General features: G+C 47.5%; 1 protein-coding gene across 1 annotated transcript in view; it reads left to right on the forward strand.

Annotated features, from left to right (window-relative positions):
* LOC138488462 (aldehyde oxidase 1-like) overlaps positions 1-23,857 on the forward strand; it is a 705,629-nt gene that overhangs the window by 116,883 nt on the left and 564,889 nt on the right. Inside the window, exon 4 of the mRNA XM_069615436.1 lies at positions 7,925-8,033. Within this exon, the coding sequence (XP_069471537.1) occupies positions 7,925-8,033 (109 nt within the window). The remainder of the gene's footprint in view (positions 1-7,924; positions 8,034-23,857) is intronic.

A 23,857-nucleotide genomic window follows, 5' to 3' on the forward strand; every position in this document is an offset into this window, starting at 1 on the left:
ACTCTATAACTGGGTGCATACCTTCCTCTGCCTGTCTAGAAATGGGGTACTGAGGCACACATGGCAGAGGTTTAGCTAGGTTCAGAGTTATTTTGACTTGCTCAGCATGAGCATATATCCTGCATCATTTGAATGACTGGACCATAATTTGGCAGGAACTTGGTCCAAAAATCCCTGTTGAAAGGAGGGGGTGGTGGTCAAATCTCCTGGGATCGAATTGGGATCCTCCTGTAACACAGCCAAAACCTTGAGTTCCCTGTGGGCTGGGATGTCAAGAAAAATACCACCTGGGGAACAATAGATGGAGCAGCTCATTTTACACAACAGATCTAATCCAAACAGATTAACACGGGAGCATGGACTCAACAAGAAGGCTTGGTTGTCAGAGATAGGACCCAATATAACAGTAAGCGGTGAGGACACAGGAAGAGGTATGTTCTGACACTCAGCTTTTCAGTGCCCAAATTCCTTGCAGTAGTTGCATTGTTCATTATATGCATTCATGTTATGTCACTTGTTGCCATTTCCCTGTTCACTCTGATGAAAAGCACTTCTTCATCTTCCCCGTCCCCCGTCCTCATGTCGGTTCTCCTGACATTGATCAGAAACTTCCTCTGCCCTGGGACAGCTGCAACTGCTCAATTTGTAGCACCATAAGCTTAGCTTTGGTACTTTCCTTTTGTCTCTCGACCTTCTCATAAAAGTGTTGTGTAGCTAACAAAACCTCTGTCAAATTCTTTCCTTCCCAGAAAACCAAGATTATGTTGATACCTTCAGCCACCTTCGACTGTAAACCGATAACTAACTGTGACACTACCGCCTGGGGAGCCACAACAGTTGAATCAGTGATTGCAGAAAATTGATCTTAAAATCGCTTCAAACGCTTGAGATATTCCGCCAGAGTTTCACCTTTAGCCTGCTTGCAGGTGTTAATCTTGGCCGAGTTAGTCTTTCAGAGGCAGATCTCAATGATCGTCTCGACTAATCTCGACTAATCTGTCAGTAAATGCCTTTAACCCTTCAGTTGGGGTTCTTCCTCTGGCCAGTTACAACGCTGCTTAAGTAATACAAAGGTGTCGGTAGGGAGAGCAGCTCTCAGCAGTTGGTTTAGATTGGGAGCGGTGTAAAAGGAAATACACTGGAATTGCTGTGCGTAGGGGAACGTGGAAACCCTTTCAAGGTGTGAAAGGTGTTTGAATATGGAAAATCTAAAGAGGGTAGAGACCTAGGCTTGAAGTGTGCTTCAGACTGAGGGCTATTGAGCCGGACTGACTGGTGAGCGGATTGGGGTGGACTGATCATAGGAAGGTGGCTTGTGCAGGGTGGCATCATGGCTAGCTATCTGACCGGGAATACTCTGTAGATGGGCATCATTGGGGTTCAGTTAAGCTAGGTTGTGGGCAACAAGAAAATCCTTAGGGGATTTATCAGTGGGGGGCGCCCCTTGGATGATTGGGTATAAACGGTTATAACCAATTTTAATCTTGGGCATCTGCAGGTTGGTGTACTCGATTTTTAGCGTCTTGACTTGCTCTTGTAGTTTCTCCTGTGTATCTTTCTGGGCTCTGGTTTTTAATTCTGAATGTCTTTGTTGCCACGGAGAACCAGTCCAAATAGCTATGCCATTGTTGCTGGTGCATGTGCACTCCTTTCTTTTCTAGTGCTTTCCATAATGCTGTAATCTTATTTAGAGGGAAGTGTCTAGGTCGTTCTGAGTATAATCATGCCATTTATCCAGAAACGTACAAGCTTTGGAAGAGTAGTGTGTACACATAAAGTGATCCGGACTTTCTTTAGGAGGAAGTGGCATCTCTCTAGACCGACCTGAACCCATTCTTACAGGGGCTAAACAAGGTATGGCTTATTGCAGAACCAGGTTCGTACCTCACTCATTCGGCGCCAAGCACTATTGTGCTCAGAGGCTGGCGAGTTGGTCTAGCTCATAGCTGACCGCTTCATAGCATCTATTCAGAGGTTTGAGTGTACACACGAGCTCTGCTGCTCTCCTGTTACAGAAATTTCAGAAACACTTGCCAGTGTTGGCCAAATCTATATTCAGATGACTGTGTTACGTCACAGCCCATGTCCCCTGTCACGCCACCGAGAATACAGAGAGATGCAGCTTTCCAGAGACAGGATTGGGGAAGTGTTGCAGATAAGACACATATATGGAAGAAACAAAGCCTGTTACAGCTCCCATACGAAACGAAAGCTGGAGTTGCAACCGAGTTGCACATGTAGGTTTCAGATTTAGGTTATGGACCAGACAGGACAATTACAGACTCTTATCCAATAATAATTTCTTCACACGCACACAAGATACATGCAGACCAGATCCTGGTCTATACAGTTCCATGTGATTTCATCGCCTGCAGTTTCATCGCAGGGTTTTTTACCGCAGATTTTTTTCGAAAAAATCATTGCATGTTTATTTTATGGGGGGTTACCCACTAAACCCCCGTCCCCTTTAATTATTTTTATATCCCCATACACCCACACCCAATGTATATAATTTTTTACCCCCCCCAAAAAATTTGATGATTTTTTTTCCAAAAAGAATCCGCAGCAAAAAACCCAGCGAAAAAACTGCAGGCGATGAAATTACGTTGTACCGCCTATGCTACATTACCCTGACCGGCAATGCATTCTCTGTATTATGTCTTGTTAAGTCAGTACAATGCAGTGTTGCACTGCTTTCACATTCACTATTACTTCGATGGCCAGATGCTTTTCTTTTCTCTCTGATCAGACCAGTACAAACGTAGGCAGGGTACCTTTCCTCCTATTATAACCAGACATTTTCCAGATTCCAGTCAGCAGAGACAGACTTTACCACAACCTTTTTCCAACAACAGTGAACAAGACATGGCAAATAGCAATGCAATTAACTGTGCCCCCAACCCACGGTTTTCGGTCAGCTCCTTTTCCGCATTTGGTCTACTTCCCCTGAATCCCTGGTCGCACCTGCCGGCGGTCCTCATTTTACAGACAAAGTCGTCTGACCTGGGCCCTATGGGATCACTGGGAGCCGCGTCAGGTGACCCCTGGGTTTTTATCACTGGCCAGCAGGAATCTGACATTGCAGGCACCAATCTTGCTGTGGAAAAACAAGCACAGACTCTTCAGGTGGATTGGTGAATGCCTTTCATAGCAGTCAGCAAAGCCAGCATGCACAGGACAAACAGCAACACGACGACAGAACAAGACGAGGTGGCACACCCCCGCATCCCCTCGGAGCACTGTGCTTTTATACAGAAAAGTACATATGCATTTCAATGGAAGGGATCAATCAGGCATTGCATGAGATAGACAAGCAGCAATGTTTCAGGTGGCTGTTCACGGTTTCTCAGCGTTCAAGTCATAATCAGACACTGGGTTCTCACGGCTGGGAGAGCACAATTTAGATACTAGCGACAGACATTGGCCCTCATTACAAGTCAGGCGTTAAGGGTTTAACGGCGCCGTCTGCTTTTTGCAGGCGTTAAAGTCCAAGGCGCTAAGCGACTTTGGTGCTAATTACGGCACCGTAATTTACGGTGCCGTAATTAGCGCCTTCCCCATCCCCATTATGCCCTATGGGGCAAAAATGGAAATGGGGAAGGGCAAATGGTGAATGGGGAATTACCGCCCCACTCACCTTGGAATGGGGCGGTAATTCCGCCATCCACCATGGTCCACCGCCTGACTTGTAATGAGGGCCATTCTAAGTTACATTAACAATTCCTGCTGTGCATGCTAGTTTCACGGTTCTCACACGGTTTAGAGTGAGATGTCTCGCTTACTGATGCTACTTCCGCCTGCTGAAGCCACCTTGCCTGGTAAGGCGGTTATCAAAAGCATGCTTCGATATGCCAAACGGGAAATACATCAGAAGCGAGGACTATAGAAGCGAGCATCTTTAGGCAATGTAAGGTGAAGCACCTTTATGGTTAAGACCCGCGCACCATAATATAGGACAAATGCTGTTATGGTAATAAGGCACTGTTAAACATGGCACTGTGTGAGTACATATCATAACTAGAACAGTAACTGGGGTATCTAAGGAGTTTGATATTGTTAACTTTTCCCATTTTCCCCAATCACATCCTATGAGACCTTCACTCCAGTCTCTTCAATCACATATTTGGAAGAACAAACATAATTGTTTGGCAAATCGGTGGTATTCAAATGCAGTATTCGAGTTGTTCGAGAAGCCATCTCACACTGTGCATGTGCGTGATAATAGAGGTATTACCCAAATTGTTCGAACACAATTGTTCGAATGACCGAATTGACCGAAAGTCAAGGGTCCGAATTGACCTTTGCACAATTGATCGCATATATATATATATATTGGTTTGGTTTTAATGTGAGCTATCAAGGTTGCCAAAATGTTTGTTACCCAGGACCAGATGGTCCATATGGATTCGGGGCTGTCATGGCGAGTGCTTACAGGCTATACATGGCAGTAGATGATTACTCATAACTAGAAGAGTAACCAGGCTATCTTGGTGGATGTTTTAGTGGATGTTTTCTCAGCAAAGATTAGTCGTAGGTTCCACAAGTCAAGGCAAAGCATTCGCCTTGTGTCAATCTTAGATCAGTCTTGGGCTTTTATGTTCTGTTATTAATGTGCTCTATTAATATGCTTTTCTGCTATGCCAGTTCACCACTGCAGTAAAATCAGAGCGCCTAGGCTTGTCCTTGGAGTGGCGCACTGTCTGCTGGAGGTATGAAAATGAGCGAGAGGAAGATAAGAGGATAGGAAGCCAGCAAAGAGATGCAAACGCAGGGAACAGTGGATGGAGGGATGCAGCTGGGGGCTGGGGGGTGGGGGGAGTGATACCATGGGAGCATCAGTCCTGTTAGGTGGACCATAGTTCTGCAAAAGACAGAATGAGGTGAATATTGATAAACATCCAGGGAAAGAAAGAAAGAAAGAAAGAAAGAAAGAAAGAAAGAAAGAAAGAAAGAAAGAAAGAAAGAAAGAAAGAAAGAAAGAAAGAAAGAAAGAAAGAGAAATGAGGCAGACATCTGGGCTAATGGACTCAGCCTCTGATGTTTCTGAGGGCAATATTGGTGGTACACTTGAGCTGTGTAATCGCAAAATTGGTTAGCACAGCTGCAAGTTTGATGATTTGCTTCCAAGTATAAGATCAGTTCCTACAAATGGTATCATTGCAATAAAATCACCAGAGTTTCCAACCGACCCACTTGCCATGTGTGGGTGAGCTCCCCAAGGCAGCCAGATATTTCCAATGGTTACGTTAAAATGGAGACAGCGTGTGCTATGTACATACATGAAATAAAAGCTCCAAAGCGTCAAGGTACTCCTCTGTAGCCAGGAACTTTATTTCTCTGCAGTTATGTTAAACTGCACTCAATCGTTGTTTCCTATGTATTTTTACTTTGCAAGTGTTTTTGAATTTCAAATATACAATTTGAATGGTGGTTTAGTGCCACTGCACGGTGGGTTGGGGGAGCTGCAATATGGGCCACTATGTTGTACTGCCCCTGTAACTCCCCACGCCTCCCTCTTCCCACGGCCAAAGTTTTCAGTCCCCCGTCCCCTGGTTATTTGTACACCCAAAGGTTGCGTTAAAGCACTGACTGGGCACTTTAAGGAAGACCGCTGCACTGTCCCTTTGCAGTTGTACTGTATTAAGTGTTGTTGGGTTGCATGGGAGCTGAGGGCTGAAGCCTGAAGGTTCCTGATGAAGGCGATGAGTATGCATAACTCTCAAGCTTTGTCCGGTGTCACCCACCAGGAAAAGTGCTCACTCACCCGCCCGCCAAGCTTCTTATCTGTCTCCATTCCATTCAATGGACTCTCATCCGCCCAAAACGAAAGTGGATGTTTCCACCCGCCCTTTGGACTCGAAAGGTTGAGACCCATGAGTGGGACATGAGACCCCTGACACAATGGGCCTCATTACGACTGTTGCGGCCCAGAAATAAGGGTGCTAGTAAGCTTACCAGTAACCCCATTTTCGAGCCGCCACACTACAAGTCTGCCTGCAAGGGCCGTCGTGCCAGGCAGGTCTGGCCGTGCCGGGCGCTACGGCCCTGGTAGTCAGAGTTGTCACAGAAGCACTGGCACCATTAGCACCAGTGCCTGTGCTTCCGAGTCCCCATTCCCATGGAGTCCTATGGGACTGCACAGGAATGGGGACTTACCAAATGTGACGCCTGACTTCCCGCCCCGCCGGGACAAGTTCTGGCGGCATCGGGAAGTCAGATGCTGGAAACAGTGTTTTGAGATCGGCAGCAACCTGTCGGCGGCAACCCGCCGGTGGCACCGGAGTAATGAGGCCCAATGTATTTAATGTGCTGAAGGTCTAAACCGAATTATGAAATTATGAATGTATTTAATATATTTTTTCATTCATTGATTTAAAGCTACAGCAACAATCGACGGCAAATTGTTTAGTTAAAAACGCACACTAAAACACTTGTTAAACCAAATGCATTTGCACGTTTTTTAGGGCTGTTTGTAATTAGTGAACATAGGTTACTTTGTACGGATGTTTATTAACTTGATTCACAAGTTTTATTTCCTTAAAACTACTTTGAACTTGCATAACGGCGTCTCTTTAAGAAATACAATCAGCTTGTTAAAATATATGCTTTCTTAAGCTAATGTAGGCTATTGGCAATTATGTGTACATCTTTTGAAGCACAGCGCATACATTGACCAATGACCTCACAGCAGTCCTAGGCTGGACTACTGCAACAGCCTCTTTCTAAATCTGCCTGCCTCTACTCTCCGCCCTTTGCAGCTCTTCCAGAACAGGACTGCGAGACTTGTCCTAGGCCTCAAGCTCAGGGATCCTATTTCTCCAGCTCTGAAATGTCTGCAGTGGCTCCCAGTGGCTGCAAGCATTAATTTCAAGACCCTTTGCATTGTCCACAAGGCCTTCTGGGGGCTGGGGCCGCAATACCTTCAACTTTCCATTCGAAAATGTCTTCCCACTCTACGCTCCTCCACCTCCAACTCCCTCAGAGTCGGCCACTTCTCCAAGCAACGAGTTGGGGGTAGATCTCTTTCTTCGGCTGGGGCCTCCCTGCCTTGCTGAAATTTGAGGAGAACCATCTTCGGTTCCGGAAACTCCTCAAGACCTTCCTCTTTACCTCTGCCTTTGTTATTTCTCTCCCCTGCTGATCTCCCTCTGCCCCAGAACTCAGCACCTGGCTATCCACTGATTTCATGGCCAGATCCCTGCCTACCCTGCCGCACACTTGCACTGCCTCCTGGGATCCCTTGCACTTGGGTCTGTATCTGCAACCCTACAGTCCCCTTCTTGCACTTATTTGACACCCGTTGTCCACATCTTATTCTTGCACTTAACACTTGTTGGCTGCACTATTTGTTGTTGTTTGTTGTTTTTATCACATGTTCAGCGCTTTCCACTCCTCCCCTGCACTTGCACTTTCCCCTTCCCTTCTCCCGTGCACTTGCGCGTTCTCAATGTCACTGGGCCGTCTCAATGTCACTGGGCCTAGTAAGATCGTTGTTTTGTTCTCCCCTGTTCCCCTCCCTTGCCTTGTCGCGCTCCGAAACACTTGTGTATGGGCGCGATATAAATAAAATATCATATCATATCACTTCGAAACCACAAACCTGAAGTAGTAGAAACTCTATATTTACTGTAATTACTCCGAATGCTATATGCAGTGGCTCACCAAGTTCGCTGCTTTTGCGTTTTACAAGTATGCGTCACAAGTTATCACACTCGTAAAAGCACTGTATAGCAAAAGTAGTCACACTATGGGGATCTTTACCGACTCACATTATTCTATTTAAATTGATGTTCGAAAAACAAGACAGATTAAACATTGAGTTCCAAATGGCGCACGCAACAGGCGCCATCTTATCTAACTAGCTGCTTTGTGCATGAAGTCACGCTTGCACTTGCCTGACTCTTTCTCTTTCCCGCTCCTGAAGGCACTTCTCGGCCACGGCTTGCCTGATGCCTATTTGCTGCCTCCACGGTACGGCCGTCACTACAGTGGAAGGGATTGGAAGCACCAAGACTAGGCTTCATCCAGTTCAGGTAAGAGCGCGATACGGAGTGACGTCACTGCGTATGGCCTTCTATACAAGATCAAACTTGCTGTGGAACTTCATCCAGGGGGGAATTTACATACATCAAGCCTAGGTATATGGTCACAGTGTGCGGCACAGGCGCCCCACGCCTCTTACACATTTGAAATAATATATTCGTGTTCGCCTTCACCAGAGTGTCGTATATTTCTGCTGTTCAGAGGTCTCGCAGACTGAAAGGCTAATTAGATATTTTCTGGTAGGCTGGCGTCGCTGAAAGACTGTTGCACATTGGGCAGTCTCCGCCACTTGCCATCCGAAAATAATATGGGACGGACTCCACCCCCAGCCACACCTTCCCGTCAGTAATTGATCAGATTCACAGAATGTGTTGCGGACGTAGCATATTTGCATTTGATATTTATTAGCGTATTGGTATTAGAATCATGTTGGCAGTTGAATTGCAAACAATGCAAAGATCGAAGGCAATACTGGCAGTGCTATAATAAAGACACCTAGCAGCACTTGTGACGTCATAGTTGTTCCAGAACACTGAAAGGAAATGGAGCAGCTGCTTGGTGACAGCCTCGGTTGACATCTGCAGTAAGGTGAGGTAACACACGGACGTCCTTGCTCTGTCGTTTGCTTATAATGATTTTCTCCTGGGCCCAAAGTTATTAGGCTTGGATGTTCTAATTTTGAAATTCTCACATGGCGGCTTACTTTGTGTTGAGTTATGGCCACTTCACGAGTTCCGGACATCCCAGTACGTTTCTTCCTGTACAGGGGAAGCCCGTGTTTCTTCTGCCAAGGCATTTATGCAGCGTTTTCCCCCCTTATTTTTTTTATTTTTTTTTTTATTGATTTGGTTGAATTTAATCAACCTTTCAAACAGAAGAAAAGAAAAAATAATTGAAAAATACAGCATTTAACATAATTTTAACATTCATCATATACATCTTAAAATGAACAACTTCTTATTTACATTATTTGCTACTTAAAAGGTTAGAAAAAGTGTCAAGTGCAACATTTAATTGGATTCTAGCTTTAATTAATTGTCTAATTTGAGACTGATGAGAAAATTAACAGCTGCTATTTGAATTGCAATATTGTTTGAACCCAACAGAACCGACCAGCATTCAACCTGTGAGATGTTACCCAAATATTGACAATGTCTAGCAAAGGCAACTTGTCTATTGGCGCTGAGTGGTACACATTCTGTAAATAAGTGGGCCAATGTCTCACCTCTAGGAGCGTCTTGACAGAATCTACAGATATTTTGTTCTGGACTAACTAATTTACGTTTAGCCCTGACTTCCATAGTGGCCCAAAGGTTAAAACGAAAACGCATTATTCCTGCTCTATATTTTAGGGCGGGTGAGCGTACTAAGTATGCTGGTAATGTTTTAAGTTTTTTTGGAGGGAAGCGTGCAGTATCACTGTCACGATACATGGTGCTTGATTCACATGTATTGATCCAGTCTGTTTGATGAATTTTAAATTTGGCTTTTTCGCGGTTCAACAACAACAGGTCAAGTGAAACTTCTGCTTTTACCATTATTTGATATACTCGTGTTAACCAGTCCGTAATATATCTAGATTTCTTTACTGCAAATACGTAACAAGAAAGCGTATTTAATAATACGTTTTCATTAGATGACAACAAGCATTTACCAAAAAGTGAACATATTCACCAGTTATAATGGGCTTCAAGAGAGGTTAGACCCAGCTCATATCTCATCCATGATGTGGGGACGCATTGCGGTAGATGAAGAATTGCACGCCAGTATTTTGCTTCCCACTGTTCGAATTTGAATGCAGAATCTACGGGAAGAGTCTCCAGGCCATATAATAGTATAGGGACAACTTTCTTAGTCCAATAATGCCATGCTGGAAGGATGGAGAATTTACCATATCTGTGCATGATAACACGAGCTTGGGAAATGGATGAAAGAAGCTTGGACTCAAACCTCTCAATCTGCCCATGAGGTTTTAACTGTCCTTCGAAGATCATACCTAAATAGCAGTAGCTTGGGACTAGACTGAGTGGGGTGCTACCTATGGACCACACAAATGAAGCTGGGCCTGTACGCTTGGGAGAGTATTGAATGATATGAGTTTTGGTCGTGTTAACAGATAATTCGTTGGATAAGACATATTGATGGAACATATCAAGAAGTCGTTGTAGCCCCACCTGGGTTCTGGATATAAGTACTAAGTCATCTGCGTACATGAGTGATTGAACTTCCCGATTAAACAGTCTGGGAGAATCGGAAATAACAGCAGAAAAAGCAAATTTAACATCATGGATAAAATAATTGAACACTGCTGAAGCTAAAGAACAACCTTGTTTTAAACCACGAAAGGTCGATATACTATTTGTTAATAGACCATCTAATGTAATACGTACTCGTATTGACGTGTCATGGTGCAGTAAATGTATAATATCGTATAGGGTCGCTGGGCAATTATCTCTAGTGAGCTTATTTAATAATAAAGGACGACTCACAGAGTCAAAAGCTGCATTCAGATCGATAAAGGCCAGAAACACCTGTTGTTTTGTTTCTTGGCACTGGGCTTTGATCGCATTCAAGGTCATGAGATTGATGTTGGTCCCCATTCCTGCCATGAAGCCAGTTTGATTAGAGTCCCTAAGTTTATTATTGCCTGTCCAGGTATTAAATTCAGCTAGTACCAATTTTGTGAAGATTTTCCCTGGGGCATCTAATAGTGCAATCGGTCGATAGTTAGCAGGTATTGACCGGTCGCCTTTTTTGAAGATTGGTATTATGATTGAGGACTTCCATGATATTGGAATCATGCGATTGCGTATAATGTCGCAGAAAATCCTAAACAAGATCTTAGACCATATGTCTGGATGGCTTTTGAACATATGGTTTGACAACCCATCTGGACCTTCAGCTCTTGATGAGCTCAATTTTTTAATTATATCATGAATGGCCTCAACCGAGATTTTTAAATTCCAGCTGGATGTTGGTGCCGGCACATAGTTAACGTGGTTATAACATTGGTCGTCATATAATGTTGAAAAATGCTTAATCCACATGTGTTCAGAAACCCCATTCAATTGAGCATCTGCTTGATGGTGACATGATTGGTTATTCAAGAGTGACCACATGCCAGCTGAGTTTTTATTCCTCATGGCACTGCCCATAGCTTCGCTATCTTGTTGATATAACAGGGACTTGCGACCACTGAGCCAGTTTTTATATTGGCTTTTTGCAGATTTCAGTGCCTGCCATTTGTCGGCTTTAGTTGAAAGTAAAAGTTTCCTTTTGAGCATCCTGTATTCTGTCCTTCTTTTACAGACTACCGGGTCAAATGTGTGAGAGTGTTTGATCCTATTTAAATGTGGTATATTTATAGTCTGAACAAATGCACATAGTAAGTTGGTATATTCATTGCTGCTGCAATGATGAGCCCTGGTCATTACAAGATGTTCGAACTGGTTCAGAGAGTTGGCAGTCCATTTGAGACGTGTGCGGGAGTTATTCACTCCCACAGAGCCATGATATTGTATATGTCTGATTGGAATTGTGGATTGCAGCATGCACTGTAAAGACAGGAGGCAATGATCACTTTTGGGATGATCTATGATGTCAAAGCAGTCTACTTGTTGGAAGAGCTTGATGTCAACATAAATATAATCTATGATGCTATTTGAAAGCCCTCTGTGCCAGGTGTAGTGAGGGGGGACATCATTGTGGATTGAGCCATTCACCATATGGTAATTGCGTTCAGCCATGATCTGCTCCCATTTACGAACACCTTGGGTTTGTTCACCCACCTTCAAACAATTGAGGTTCAGATCACCAAGTATGATGGTGTATGTGATTGTTTTGTCCAGATGGATTAGGTCAAGCATATCATTTAAGCCTTCAAAAAATATCTCATCAGGCATGCTGAGAGGATTGCGATATATATTTAATAAGGCAAAGTTTATGTCTTTGTTGCAAATTCTCACAAGCTGAATGTGTGCGCCAACAGATGCCCATGCAGTGATTGAAAAACCGAATTTTATGTTGACAGCCACGAGTAGACCAGAAGATGGTCTACCTGCAGTCAACACTGCGGGAATCAAGGCCATTTCATAGCTATCCCATAACGGAGATTTGGTAAGCCATACCTCTTGTAGAGCGACGAGATGATATAGTAATGACATCTCTCCAAAAGAGGCATGGAGATGTTTGTGCCCTCTTGTATTCCAACTGGCCACAAGAAATGCGTTTCGAGTGTCTTCTTTTGGTGGTTAATACCGAGAATTTTCAGATGTCCATGATTCTCTGGATTCGCCACGGGAACCCTGGTATATCCTGGGGGCCATAACTGGAATATTTGGGGGCAAGTAAGCGGAATCTGGTTCCTCTGCCAGCAAGAAACCCATGTTAAATAGAACCATTTTGTTTCGCCATATTAATTGATGCACTATACCAGATGGAATCCAGAGTCTAACTATTGATAAGGAAACTTCGGAGATAAATTCAACCCTATCAATATCATGCGAAGAAATGTTGCATAATTCCTCAGTATCACCAAAAATATTCAGGACACTTTGCCGGTTTAGATCATATTTTTGATTGTTACCCTCTCGACATTTAAGAATTAGGGTGTGGCATTGAGAATGTCCTGAATTCGGTTGCCCATATGACCAGCGCTTGTTGTTATTGCGCGGGGACCCTTTAGCATTGGGGGGCCTGCTTTGTTCAGGATTTCTTGCCACATCAGAAGCTGCATTTACAGGTGATTGATTCGCATTGTTTGGGTGGTTTACTGGTCTTATGGGATCACCCTGGTTTTTTGCGAACACAGAGACCACCTTAGCAGCAAGATATTCGTCAACTTTCTTTTTTAGTTCATCTGTCAAGGACTGAATGTTATTTTCATTGAGTTTGCGTGTATCACTTGGCATGGGTGCAAACGTAACCGTCTTGGGGTGATTTGCAAGATCAGAAGGAACTTGTACAGGAATAGGGAGTTGCTGAGGAGAGAAGTTTGCAGGGAACAAACCAGCACCGCTTTTGATTGATGATTTGAGTGGTGCCTGTGGCTGCACTGTATGCGAAATAGTAGGGTTTTGGACAGAGATGCTTTTATCTGGAATCAATGAAGTTATGGGAATTTTCTGTAGCACACCCAAAACTTGTACCAGTTGTGATAAAGGAGACAAGGGCACAGGCAGAGTGTCCACGGTCGTATCAACAGGGGAGAGGGCTAGAGAAGTCCCTACTACTTCTGTCCCTCTAGAATGCATGGAAGCGGCAGTTTCTATTTCACCCAACTCACAGGTTACTGGAGTTGTTTTCTTTTTACTAAGAGCTTTGAAAAAGGTCGACAAGGTGTTTTTTTGATGTTTAAATCCAATCATATTTTTCGTTTTTTTTATTGGATGAGTGCTTTGTTTTTTGTTATTTTTCTTTATTTTCTTTGCTTTCTCCACTAATAAAGGTTGTACATCACTCAAACTCTGTGTATCCATTGGAATATCACAGGTTGGAATAGTTGGGCCTGTTGGTAGGCCACCATTTGTTTTTGGAGTCAGCTCATTGCTATGGTCATGCATTTCGGGCACTACGACCCGACCAATTATGCCTTGAATTAAGGGCAAAGGGCAGGGTGTCAGTAAGTGGGAAGATGCTTCTTTCTCTAGATTATTGGGCAATATAACAAGTGACTGATCAAACTTGTCATTATTGGTCTCCAATTTTGTGAGTTGTTGCATCGAGAGCCACTGTATCAAGTCTTCAAAGTGAGCAGATTGTCGGGTTACTTTGGTGTCTAATGATTCATAAAGTTTACACAGACTGTAGACAGCTGTGTTGATAGCAATTAATGTGGGTTGAATCATAGAAAGGGTTAGAGCGGCATTGTCAAGCAATTGAGGGTGCTGAGTGCGCGGAGTTGGGAGGGCAAATGATTTAAGATAAGGAAGTGCAGGGTCTGGGGACAGAGCACTAATGTCATCAGGGACACTACTGATGTTTTCGGAATCATTGTTAGCATGGCTTGACTCAGATATACTTCCATGAATAGATATGATTTGGGGATCAGATAATAATAATGAGAAAACAGGTGGGGGTATAGACATATTCGCATTATGCGTTATATGGCAAGACTTAGTGGATTCAAGCATTGTGCGATCGGAAATTGGGCGGGAAATGGAGCGCCTCAAAGGGGTATACTGTGGGGTGCTAATTTTACCAACTGTTATAGGGGAGGGTGTAGAAATCATGCTTGAAGAGATGTTAACAGAGGACTCTGGTTGGGCCATGTTTGTCTTGCCATTTGATTTGTCAAATGGAAAGCGAGTTTCTTTGTACAAATTTGCAGGAGTAACATTCTTAGCTGTAAAAAAAGCTTGAAGTGCCGCTCCAGAATTCGCTGACTTGGGCGATGAAGATTGGGGCTGTGACATCATCGCCAAAGGAGCAATGGTTGGCATGTTTGAGGTGAGCTTGTATGCTGTGTAAGAGGTCATGATAGAAATAAATACGCTTAGATACACTGAGACCCCACTGGATGCCCACGGTGTTAAAGTGGAACACGCCGCCCAACAAAGTATCAGAGGTGTATGAACACTAGGCACTAGACACTAAACGAATTACAGTGAATGCCTTCGTATTTAATGCTGTGTAAAAACAGTACGTAGAGTGCTTGTGCCGTTACGCAATTTCTTTGAAAAAGGCTTACGCTATATATCATCAGGATCTACTAACCATTAGCATGAATACCTCGCCACCATTCGCGCAACAGCCGCACAACAGCACAGTTGGAGGCCTTGTCACCGCCGGGCTTAACGCCGCAAGGGTGAATGCGGGCGCGTTTTAAAGGCACTTCTGGTCAGGTGATAAGTCACGTGTCCACCAGTTGGCTCCGCCCCCTCCAGGGAACGAAAATTACACAGCAAGAGTCTGTGCTGGCTCGCAGTGCTGTGGTTCAAACCACGCTTTCAAACGATCGGTAGGGTCCAATGACAGCTGCTTTTGCAACAAACGCACCGCTCGACTGAATGCGGGCGCGTTTTAAAGGCACTTCTGGTCAGGTGATAAGTCACGTGTCCACCAGTTGGCTCCGCCCCCTCCAGGGAACGAAAATTACACAGCAAGAGTCTGTGCTGGCTCGCAGTGCTGTGGTTCAAACCACGCTTTCAAACGATCGGTAGGGTCCAATGACAGCTGCTTTTGCAACAAACGCACCGCTCGACTGAATGCGGGCGCGTTTTAAAGGCACTTCTGGTCAGGTGATAAGTCACGTGTCCACCAGTTGGCTCCGCCCCCTCCAGGGAACGAAAATTACACAGCAAGAGTCTGTGCTGGCTCGCAGTGCTGTGGTTCAAACCACGCTTTCAAACGATCGGTAGGGTCCAATGACAGCTGCTTTTGCAACAAACGCACCGCTCGACTGAATGTGGGCGCGTTTTAAAGGCACTTCTGGTCAGGTGATAAATCACGTGTCCACCAGTTGGCTCCGCCCCCTCCAGGGAACGAAAATTACACAGCAAGAGTCTGTGCTGGCTCGCAGTGCTGTGGTTCAAACCACGCTTTCAAACGATCGGTAGGGTCCAATGACAGCTGCTTTTGCAACAAACGTTTTCCCCCCTTATGTTCATGGTTAGTGGTGGTAGGGGGGGGCGCTTGTTCACTCCATGGTCGCCTGGCGCAGAGTCCTGAATAATGACACGGTTGGGGGGAATTGGAGGGGTGCTTCCAGGGAAAACAGCCTGAGGCAGCTGGGGGTGCACACATTACAATGGCGACAAACATAATACACCCGGGCCCACCTGGATGGGAGGCCCGGGGCCATAAGCTGGGAGGTGGGGGGTTTGTGCTAACTCCGGTGGGGCAGTGCCTTTTGGCGCTGCCCCACTTAGCATGCACATGGTGGGGTCGGGCTGCTGGGTCCCTTAACAATGGGAACCCAGACAGCGCGTCGCCAAGACAGGAGGGTGAGGTGAGAGGGGCAGGTGACAACCGGCAGTCGCTGCCCCCTGTCACCTTGCCCTCCATACTTCAAAGGCCCCCCTTCCCATCCTGCGGATGCTGAGCGGGGACCTTTTGAAGTTCAAAGAAAGGGCCGCCTTGCCCCCAGGCCGAATTTTGCCTTTATCTGTCGGGGGCAAGGTGGCCCTTCTCATGCTTCCTCCCCGTCAGCCACGAACAGCAGCAGGACGGCTGCAGGTCAAGGAGCACCGTTTGCTGGGTCCAGCTGACAATTTTTTCCTGGCTGCGCAGAAAAAGCGGACATTGACATATTTCCAGCAGTGAAGACCCGTCGGTGAGTGAGCCTCCCCAGCCCCGCAGGCTTCAACAAGACAGAGAGGCACACTGCTGCTGTGCTTTCTTAGGAGAGAAGGCTGCAAGCTCCCCAGCCCCTCCTGCACCTCCCATCGAAGTGGAATTTTGTAAAGAAACCAACGCTGCGCTACACTGTGCTTCAAGGGAAGAGCCCAGCTACAGCCAGGTGATTGTTTCAACTGGGGGGGCTGCTGCCAGTGTTTTGCGAGGAATCAACGCTGCTCATAAATAGGACAAGGTACAGCTGGACAATTGCTGTATGAGACCTGTCCTAATCTGACATCGTCACGACGGCTGGGGGATACAGCGGGGGCTGTGGGCTGACACTGACAGACAACAGCATTCCAAACCTGACCGAGTCAAAGGTCACAAGCAATGTGCAGCTAAGGAGCAGAGCAGAATTTGCCGGCAGTGTTTTTCTGTGTCTTCAGCCTGGGAAGCAGGACTACACAGAGCACCGGCTTTAACAGCTGGACAGGGGACAGCCGGAATTCCCAGGCACACATTTCGGCAGACCTGCACTGGAAGGAGGCAGACACAGAGCCCCAGCATTTTACTTTACCTGGGAACTACAAGAGGTGGGGGGGGAAGAGGACCCTGACCCACACAGCAAGTTGGGAAACTCGAAGACAACCGATTACGAACCAGCGCACAGAGACCCAAACAGGCAAGAGATGGCCAACGCCTTATCCCTGAAAGAAACATTACTCCTGGAATGGGCCAAAGCAGCGGAAGCCGTCCATGGCATGGACGTGGTGCAAGAAAGAATGGCAGAGCTCGCATCCACCGGCCTCAACGAGGATGACGCAGGCGCACTGGAAGAGGAGGTCGACGGCGATGAGGAGCCAGCAGAAAGGGAGCAACCAGCTAGGAAGAAGCAGCGCCTTGACGTCCGCAGCATGCCCGCCTCTTCAGATACCCACCCAGGCACCAAAAGAAAAGCAAAATCAGTTCCCCACTTTCAAGGCACTAAACCCACAGGCAGAAGCCAGGAGGACAGCAGTTCCAGAAGAGGTTTGGGCCATCATGGACACACCCAAGGCAGCCCCCACCAGCCAGCCGGTCACAGCTCTTACCTGAGATGCCCGCGCCCAGCTCTACCCTCCCCCCCGGGCCCGGACAAAAGGGGTTGCCTTTCCCGGCACCACACTCCTACAGGCTACCCCCCGTCCCAGACGGCGTGGATCGTGGGCCATTCTTTCATTACCAGAGCCAGCAGATGGCTGGAGGAAACCCAGGACAGCATGCATTTCCAGGACACCATCACCTACTGGTGGGGCAAGCCGGGCATGCGCTGGGGAGACCTACACGACAAATTGGCTGGCCTACTGGGGGCCTGCTCACCTCCCCCCGATTTTCTCATCATACACCTCGGGGGCAATGACTTGCCTCAGCTGGGCAGGAAGCTTCTCCTGGCTGAAATCTGCACCTCCCTCAGATCCCTGGCACACATGCTAAGACTTCGAACAGAAGTGATGATGTCAGAAATCATCCCTCGCCAACATTGGCATGGGGCAGAGTGCAACAAAGCCATGGAGATTTCTAGGCGCAAACTGAACAAAGCTGTGGCCAATTTCTGCCTTTTCTCAGGCCTCAAATTTATTAAACATGGGATCTCGGTACACAACCAGGCCATGTTCTGCAGTGACGGGGTTCACCTGTCCATTGAAGGTATGGACACCTTCACCAGGAATATTTTCTGGACCCTAGCAGCCAGAGGCTGTACTTAATTCACAATCTCTTATTTTGGGGGGACCTGGGAGACGCCAGTCAGCATCCCCTCAGGGTGGCGGCGGGGATCAGCCTCGAGCGGGCCCCTAATTGGGATTAGGGCCCCCCGCTCACCTGTTCCCTCTGTCCCCAAAATATAGTATTGTTATCCTTATGTGATGTTATGGCTGGTTTTTCTTTTGCACCATGGCTGGTACTAAAATAAAGCTTGTGGCCAAAGTTTTTTTCCACCTAACATCCTGGTCGTCAGTCTCCTCATTCCTGCAACTGTCATTCTGTATTGCCTGTCTTGTAACACTTGTCATCCATCCGTGTCACCCGCATGCCACTCCCCAGCACAAAAACACTTCCAGGCTTATACACCCGGGCCCACCCGGATGGGAGGCCCGGGGCCGTAAGCTGGGAGGTGGGGGATTTGTGCGAAGTCCGGTGGGGCAGTGCCTTTTGGCGCTGCCCCACTTAGCATGCACATGGTGGGGTTGGGCTGCTGGGTCCCTTAACAATGGGAACCCAGACAGCGCGTCGCCAAGACAGGAGGGTGAGGTGAGAGGGGCAGTCGCTGCCCCCTGTCACCTTGCCCTCCATACTTCAAAGGCCCCCCTTCCCATCCTGCGGATGCTGAGCGGGGGCCTTTTGAAGTTCAAAGAAAGGGCCGCCTTGCCCCCAGGCCGAATTTTGCCTTTATCTGTCGGGGGCAAGGTGGCCCTTCTCATGCTTCCTCCCCGTCAGCCACGAACAGCAGCAGGACGGCTGCAGGTCTAAAAAACCATCCCTCCCACCCTGCAAATAACTGTAAGGTAAAGCTATAGCGAGGGCCAGGTAGAAGATGGAACACAATCATATAATTAGGGGAGGCTAAAACGCCTCACTTCAAAAAATAAACATAAAAATTCAACTCCAAGAAGGGCCTTCTTAAAATACCGGGGGGTCTTTTTGTCTATTGGTTAATATTCCAGGAAAATACAGTTATAGAAGACCCAGGCGCTCAGAATCCACCAGAGAACATCAATACAGGTGGGAGCCCTAGGGGTATAACAAAAGTGAAAAGGAGAGAGGAACTTGAGCAGAAACATGTACTAGTAAGCCTCAAGTATCCACCTCCATGCATGCAGAAGGGGGGGTCTCACAACAAGTGGATCAGGAGCAGGGTAAGTTCCTAGTAAGGCTCTGGAACCCACCCCCTCACAATTTTGTTTATGCAAGATAAGCGCACTGGGGTACGCAAGTGGATCGTGGGCGGGGGAAGTTCCCAGCTAAGCCCTTAGAACCCACCCCAGCAGCGAAATAGTACAACACAAGCACTGAAGGGGTCTCACAACACAAGTGGTTCGGGAGCAAGGAACATTCTAGTAAGGCTCTCCTTTTGAACCCATTCCAGCTGTAAAAACAGGCAGCCTTAAGCGCTGAGGGGGTTTCACAACGCAAGTGGATCAGGAGCAGGGTAAAAACCTAGTAAGGCTCTTTGAACCCACCCCGGCTGTAAAAACAAGCAGCTGCAAGCGCTGAGGGGGTTTCATAATGCAAGTGGATCGGGAGCTGGGTAAAAACCCAGTAAAGCTCTTTGAACCCACCCCTGCTGTAAAAACAAGCAGCGCTAAGCGCTGAGGGGGTCTCACAAGGCAAGTGGATCGGGAGCAGGGTAAAAACCCAGTAAGGCTCTTTGAACCCACCCCGGCTGTAAAAACAAGCAGCTTTAAGCGCTGAGGGGTCTCACAATGCAAGTGGAGCGGGAGCAGGGAAAAAACCCAGTAAGGCTCGTTGAACACATCCCGGCAGTAAAAACAAGCAGCGCTAAGTGCTGAGGGGGTCTCACAATGCAAGTGGATTGGGAGCAGGGAAAAAAAAAAAAAAAACCCAGTAAGGCTCTTTGAACCCACCCCGGCTGTAAAACAAGCAGCCTAATGCGCAGAAGGGGTCTCGTAGCACAAGTGGATCTGGAGCAGGGAAAACCCTAGTAAGGCTCCTAGAACCCACCCCTGAGGAAACAACTAGCCCGCAAACGGAGCGTGGGGGCTTCAAAAACTCAAGTGGATCATGTGTGGAGAAAGTGCCAAATTCATCTCCAAAGAGTGGACCAAGAGGCTAAAACGCCTCCATCCGTGGAAAAGTACAAAACACATGACCAAAAAATCAAAATGGCTCCAAGAACACATCCCGCGGAGGATCAAGTGAAAGGCTTCACAACGCGGGGTTTTGTTCTATCAAGAAATACGGATCAAGAGCCATAACTTCAGCGAAAATCACCCTGTGAGCAAGAGAGGGCGCAAGTGCTAAACCTGGTCAGGTTGGACATCAGTAAAAGGCACACAAGCGCACACCTCCCCACCTCACTTGGAAAGGACAAGAGAAAGCAGGATGAACCTGCTCCAAAGACAAGCAATTATGAACATGTCACAGCTCACACGCTGTGGCCAAACAATTGTCACAAGCTTTCATATGAATGGCGGCGGGGATCAGCCTCGAGCGGGCCCCTAATTGGGATTAGGGCCCCCCGCTCACCTGTTCCCTCTGTCCCCAAAATATAGTATTGTTATCCTTATGTGATGTTATGGCTGGTTTTTCTTTTGCACCATGGCTGGTACTAAAATAAAGCTTGTGGCCAAAGTTTTTTCCACCTAACATCCTGGTCGTCAGTCTCCTCATTCCTGCAACTGTCATTCTGTATTGCCTGTCTTGTAACACTTGTCATCCATCCGTGTCACCCGCATGCCACTCCCCAGCACAAAAACACTTCCAGGCTTAGGTTAATAGCCGCCAATTATCACGAGACGGCCAGCAGGCAGGGAGCGTTAGCACCCACTGTCCACTGAAGAGCACTAAACGCTTCTTTGTCAGCAAGGGACTGATGTGGAGGAACCAGCGGCATCCCGTGGGAAGAGAAAACGCAGTTTGTACTGCGAGCACTGCTGCACCGAGCGCCAGAACGAAAATAGAGAAATTAATATATTGCCGGGTTACAAGACTGCTGACTGGCAACATTTGGGGGGCCTTGCTGGGGGTCACCTGAGGAAGGAGGCCCCTTTCATTGCATGTGTAGCACCACTTTCCTGGATGGATGGTTGCAGCAAGAGATTGATTTGTAATGAATGGGGCTTACAAAGGGGTGCCAGAGATGTATTTTCAACTGGAAGTAATGGCATTGACTGCTAGACAATGATTATGGTGTGTTTTCTCATGAATACAACATTTAAATGAACACTGGTAGCATTTCTAAACGACAATGAGCCTTCGTGTGGGTGCGGATCCCCTGTGAGTGTATCCCCAAATGTTGTTGTTTCCCTGCCTCCTGCTTGTTGAATCTTGTTGGTTCTGGAACAATGACTGATTTGGATATAGGAATATGTTGCCGATTCTGGGAGTGTGAAGGTGTGCATTCTTCAAAAGTGAGGGCGGGGGGGAGGGGGGGGTAACCTTCCTTGAAAAGTTGCCCCCTCCTTTCCAACCCTCCCTCCCACCATCGCTGAAATCTGGCCATTTGCAACCACAGGGGAAATAATGGATTATCCAGCACTGTGCTGAACGTGTAGAGGAAGGACGAGATGGGACATTTCCTTATCATGCAGTCCTACTATGATAATGTCACTTTCGTGCTGGAGAGCAAGTCAGAGCTATATTTGTGGGTCGTTGTTTAGAGCACGGGGGAGCATATGCTGCTCTGCCTCCACCTACCATTTGGCATTTGGTTGGTAGCTCCATTCTAGTACTTCTGCCAGGTGGCCTGCTAGAAGATAACCTTCTATATAACCCAAGACAGTCATCTCAGGCAGCAGAGCTCTCGACTGCTGCGCTGCGCTACGAGTCAATAAAGGGACTCCAACTGCCCCTAGGAAACAAAATCTGCATTGGATCCGAAACAACTACAACACCCCTTAAAATGGCTGCTGCCAGAGCGACGAAGAACAGCCTCCCAGAGGAGCCACACACCAGCATGGCAAACCCTGATTTGGTCGCAGTGACTTCCTGTAACCCTGCCCATGGTCGGCGAGATGGTGAAGCCGACATCCCAAGGCAGTCATCTAAGGCAGCAGAAGCTGTCTAATGCTGTCTGCTGCTTGCCGTCATTGCCCACTGCCTAGTCGCAGTGTTCCACTCTCCCTTTCCTCAAGGCTGAAGGTAAGCCCGAAGTACTTCACTGTACTGCCAGCACTCAGATGGAATTCAATAAGGTACTGTTCCCCGACTTCTGCAAGCGTCACTCGCAATACCCATGCCCGACCCCCTTCCATCCACCCGCTGAAGAATTCGCCTCACACAAAACTCCTCCTTGCTTACATGCCACCGGTAGCTCAGGTCCCAGAGCACCCATCTAGCCACCGCGTTCTTGCCCTACTACCACAACCCCTCATGTGCCCACTCACAACGCTGCTAATCCCAGAGAACGAGCGCGCTGCCTGCAACCACTGCTATCGACCCACCCTGGACATCTAACACACCACTCCCAGATTAATATCCCCTCCCCTCCCACTATAGGGAACGTGGGTTTACAAGCACTCTCCTCCTCGGCGGCACCGACTCCTGACTGATCCCTCAATGCACATCCATGGCGGTTTTCGTTAAATCTGCAGCACATCCTCTCCTCCAGCCCATCACGCCAGGACCCGCCACATAGTCTCATCTGCAGCCCATCCAGCAATCTACCAAAGAACGTAGATACCTCCCCCCTCGAGCACATCACAGTCGCGCTGACAAGCCACAGCTCTATCATCGCCTCCAATTGCCGCCTCCTGTCAAACAACCCAAGTTCACTCTCTGTCCCCGCTCTGCCCCATCCCCACGACCCATCCTCAGAACTAGCGCCAGTCCCACATACGCCCTATCAACGGATGCAGCAAACACCCATGTCACACAGCCCTACCAAATCCCCACCGCCTCCGTGCCCCAGGATACCTACAACCACCCCACAAAGACTCTCCCATGCCTCAAATCTTCTCATCGCTGCGCACCACCCAAAGGGAAATGAATCCCATTAGTGAGATACCCCCACTCGTACCTATCATTACAGTAAGTGTGCATGCTGACAGCAAACCCCAGCACTCTGAGACACCCCGCAGGCAAACTTCCTTTCCAGTACCCCAACATTCTCCCCTCCTCCAGGGAGCCCTCATCAACGCAAGGTCTATCCATGCTCACTCAATGGACTTCAATGACCTGATCACCACCCGTAAACTAGATCTGCTAGCCATAACAGAAACCTGGCTCCACCAGGCAGCGGGCCCTTCACTATCTCTACCCCCTGCCGTGGGTTACACCATCCATAGGTGTGACAGATTGGACATCCGAGATTTAGGCATTGCTCTTATCTACAGGGATGCCCTACAATACAGACCCTACGGTATGTCCTCAAAGGGTCACCGTCGAACACCTCTCTAATAAATTGGAAACTGCCCCCACCGACCTCATAACCCTACATATCCTCTACCGTCAGCCAGGACCCATTGTCACCTTCGAGGAAAACCTCGTCCATGCCATAGGCGATAATATCAAGCCCTCCTCGAGAATCATTCTTCTGGGGGATGTCAATTTAGGCCTTCATGACCCATCCGATAAGGCAGCCACGTCCTTAGCAAATACCCTCTCGGACATGGGCTTCAAGCACTGTGTCTCCTCCTCCACCCACAATAAAGGCAGAACCCTTGACTGGATAGCCGACCTGAACACCCAGATCTCGATCACCTCTGACACACCCTGCCCCTGGTCAGACCATCACATCGTCTGCTCCTCATTCCCCCTCCAGAAACAACCCCCAACGTCTCTTTGCATGCTACCACCCACCTTAGCCCGAAGCTCCCAG

The sequence above is a fragment of the Ambystoma mexicanum genome, chromosome 9 (assembly GCF_040938575.1).
Source record: "Ambystoma mexicanum isolate Mex_15411 chromosome 9, UKY_AmexF1_1, whole genome shotgun sequence".
Lineage (NCBI taxonomy): Eukaryota > Metazoa > Chordata > Amphibia > Caudata > Ambystomatidae > Ambystoma > Ambystoma mexicanum.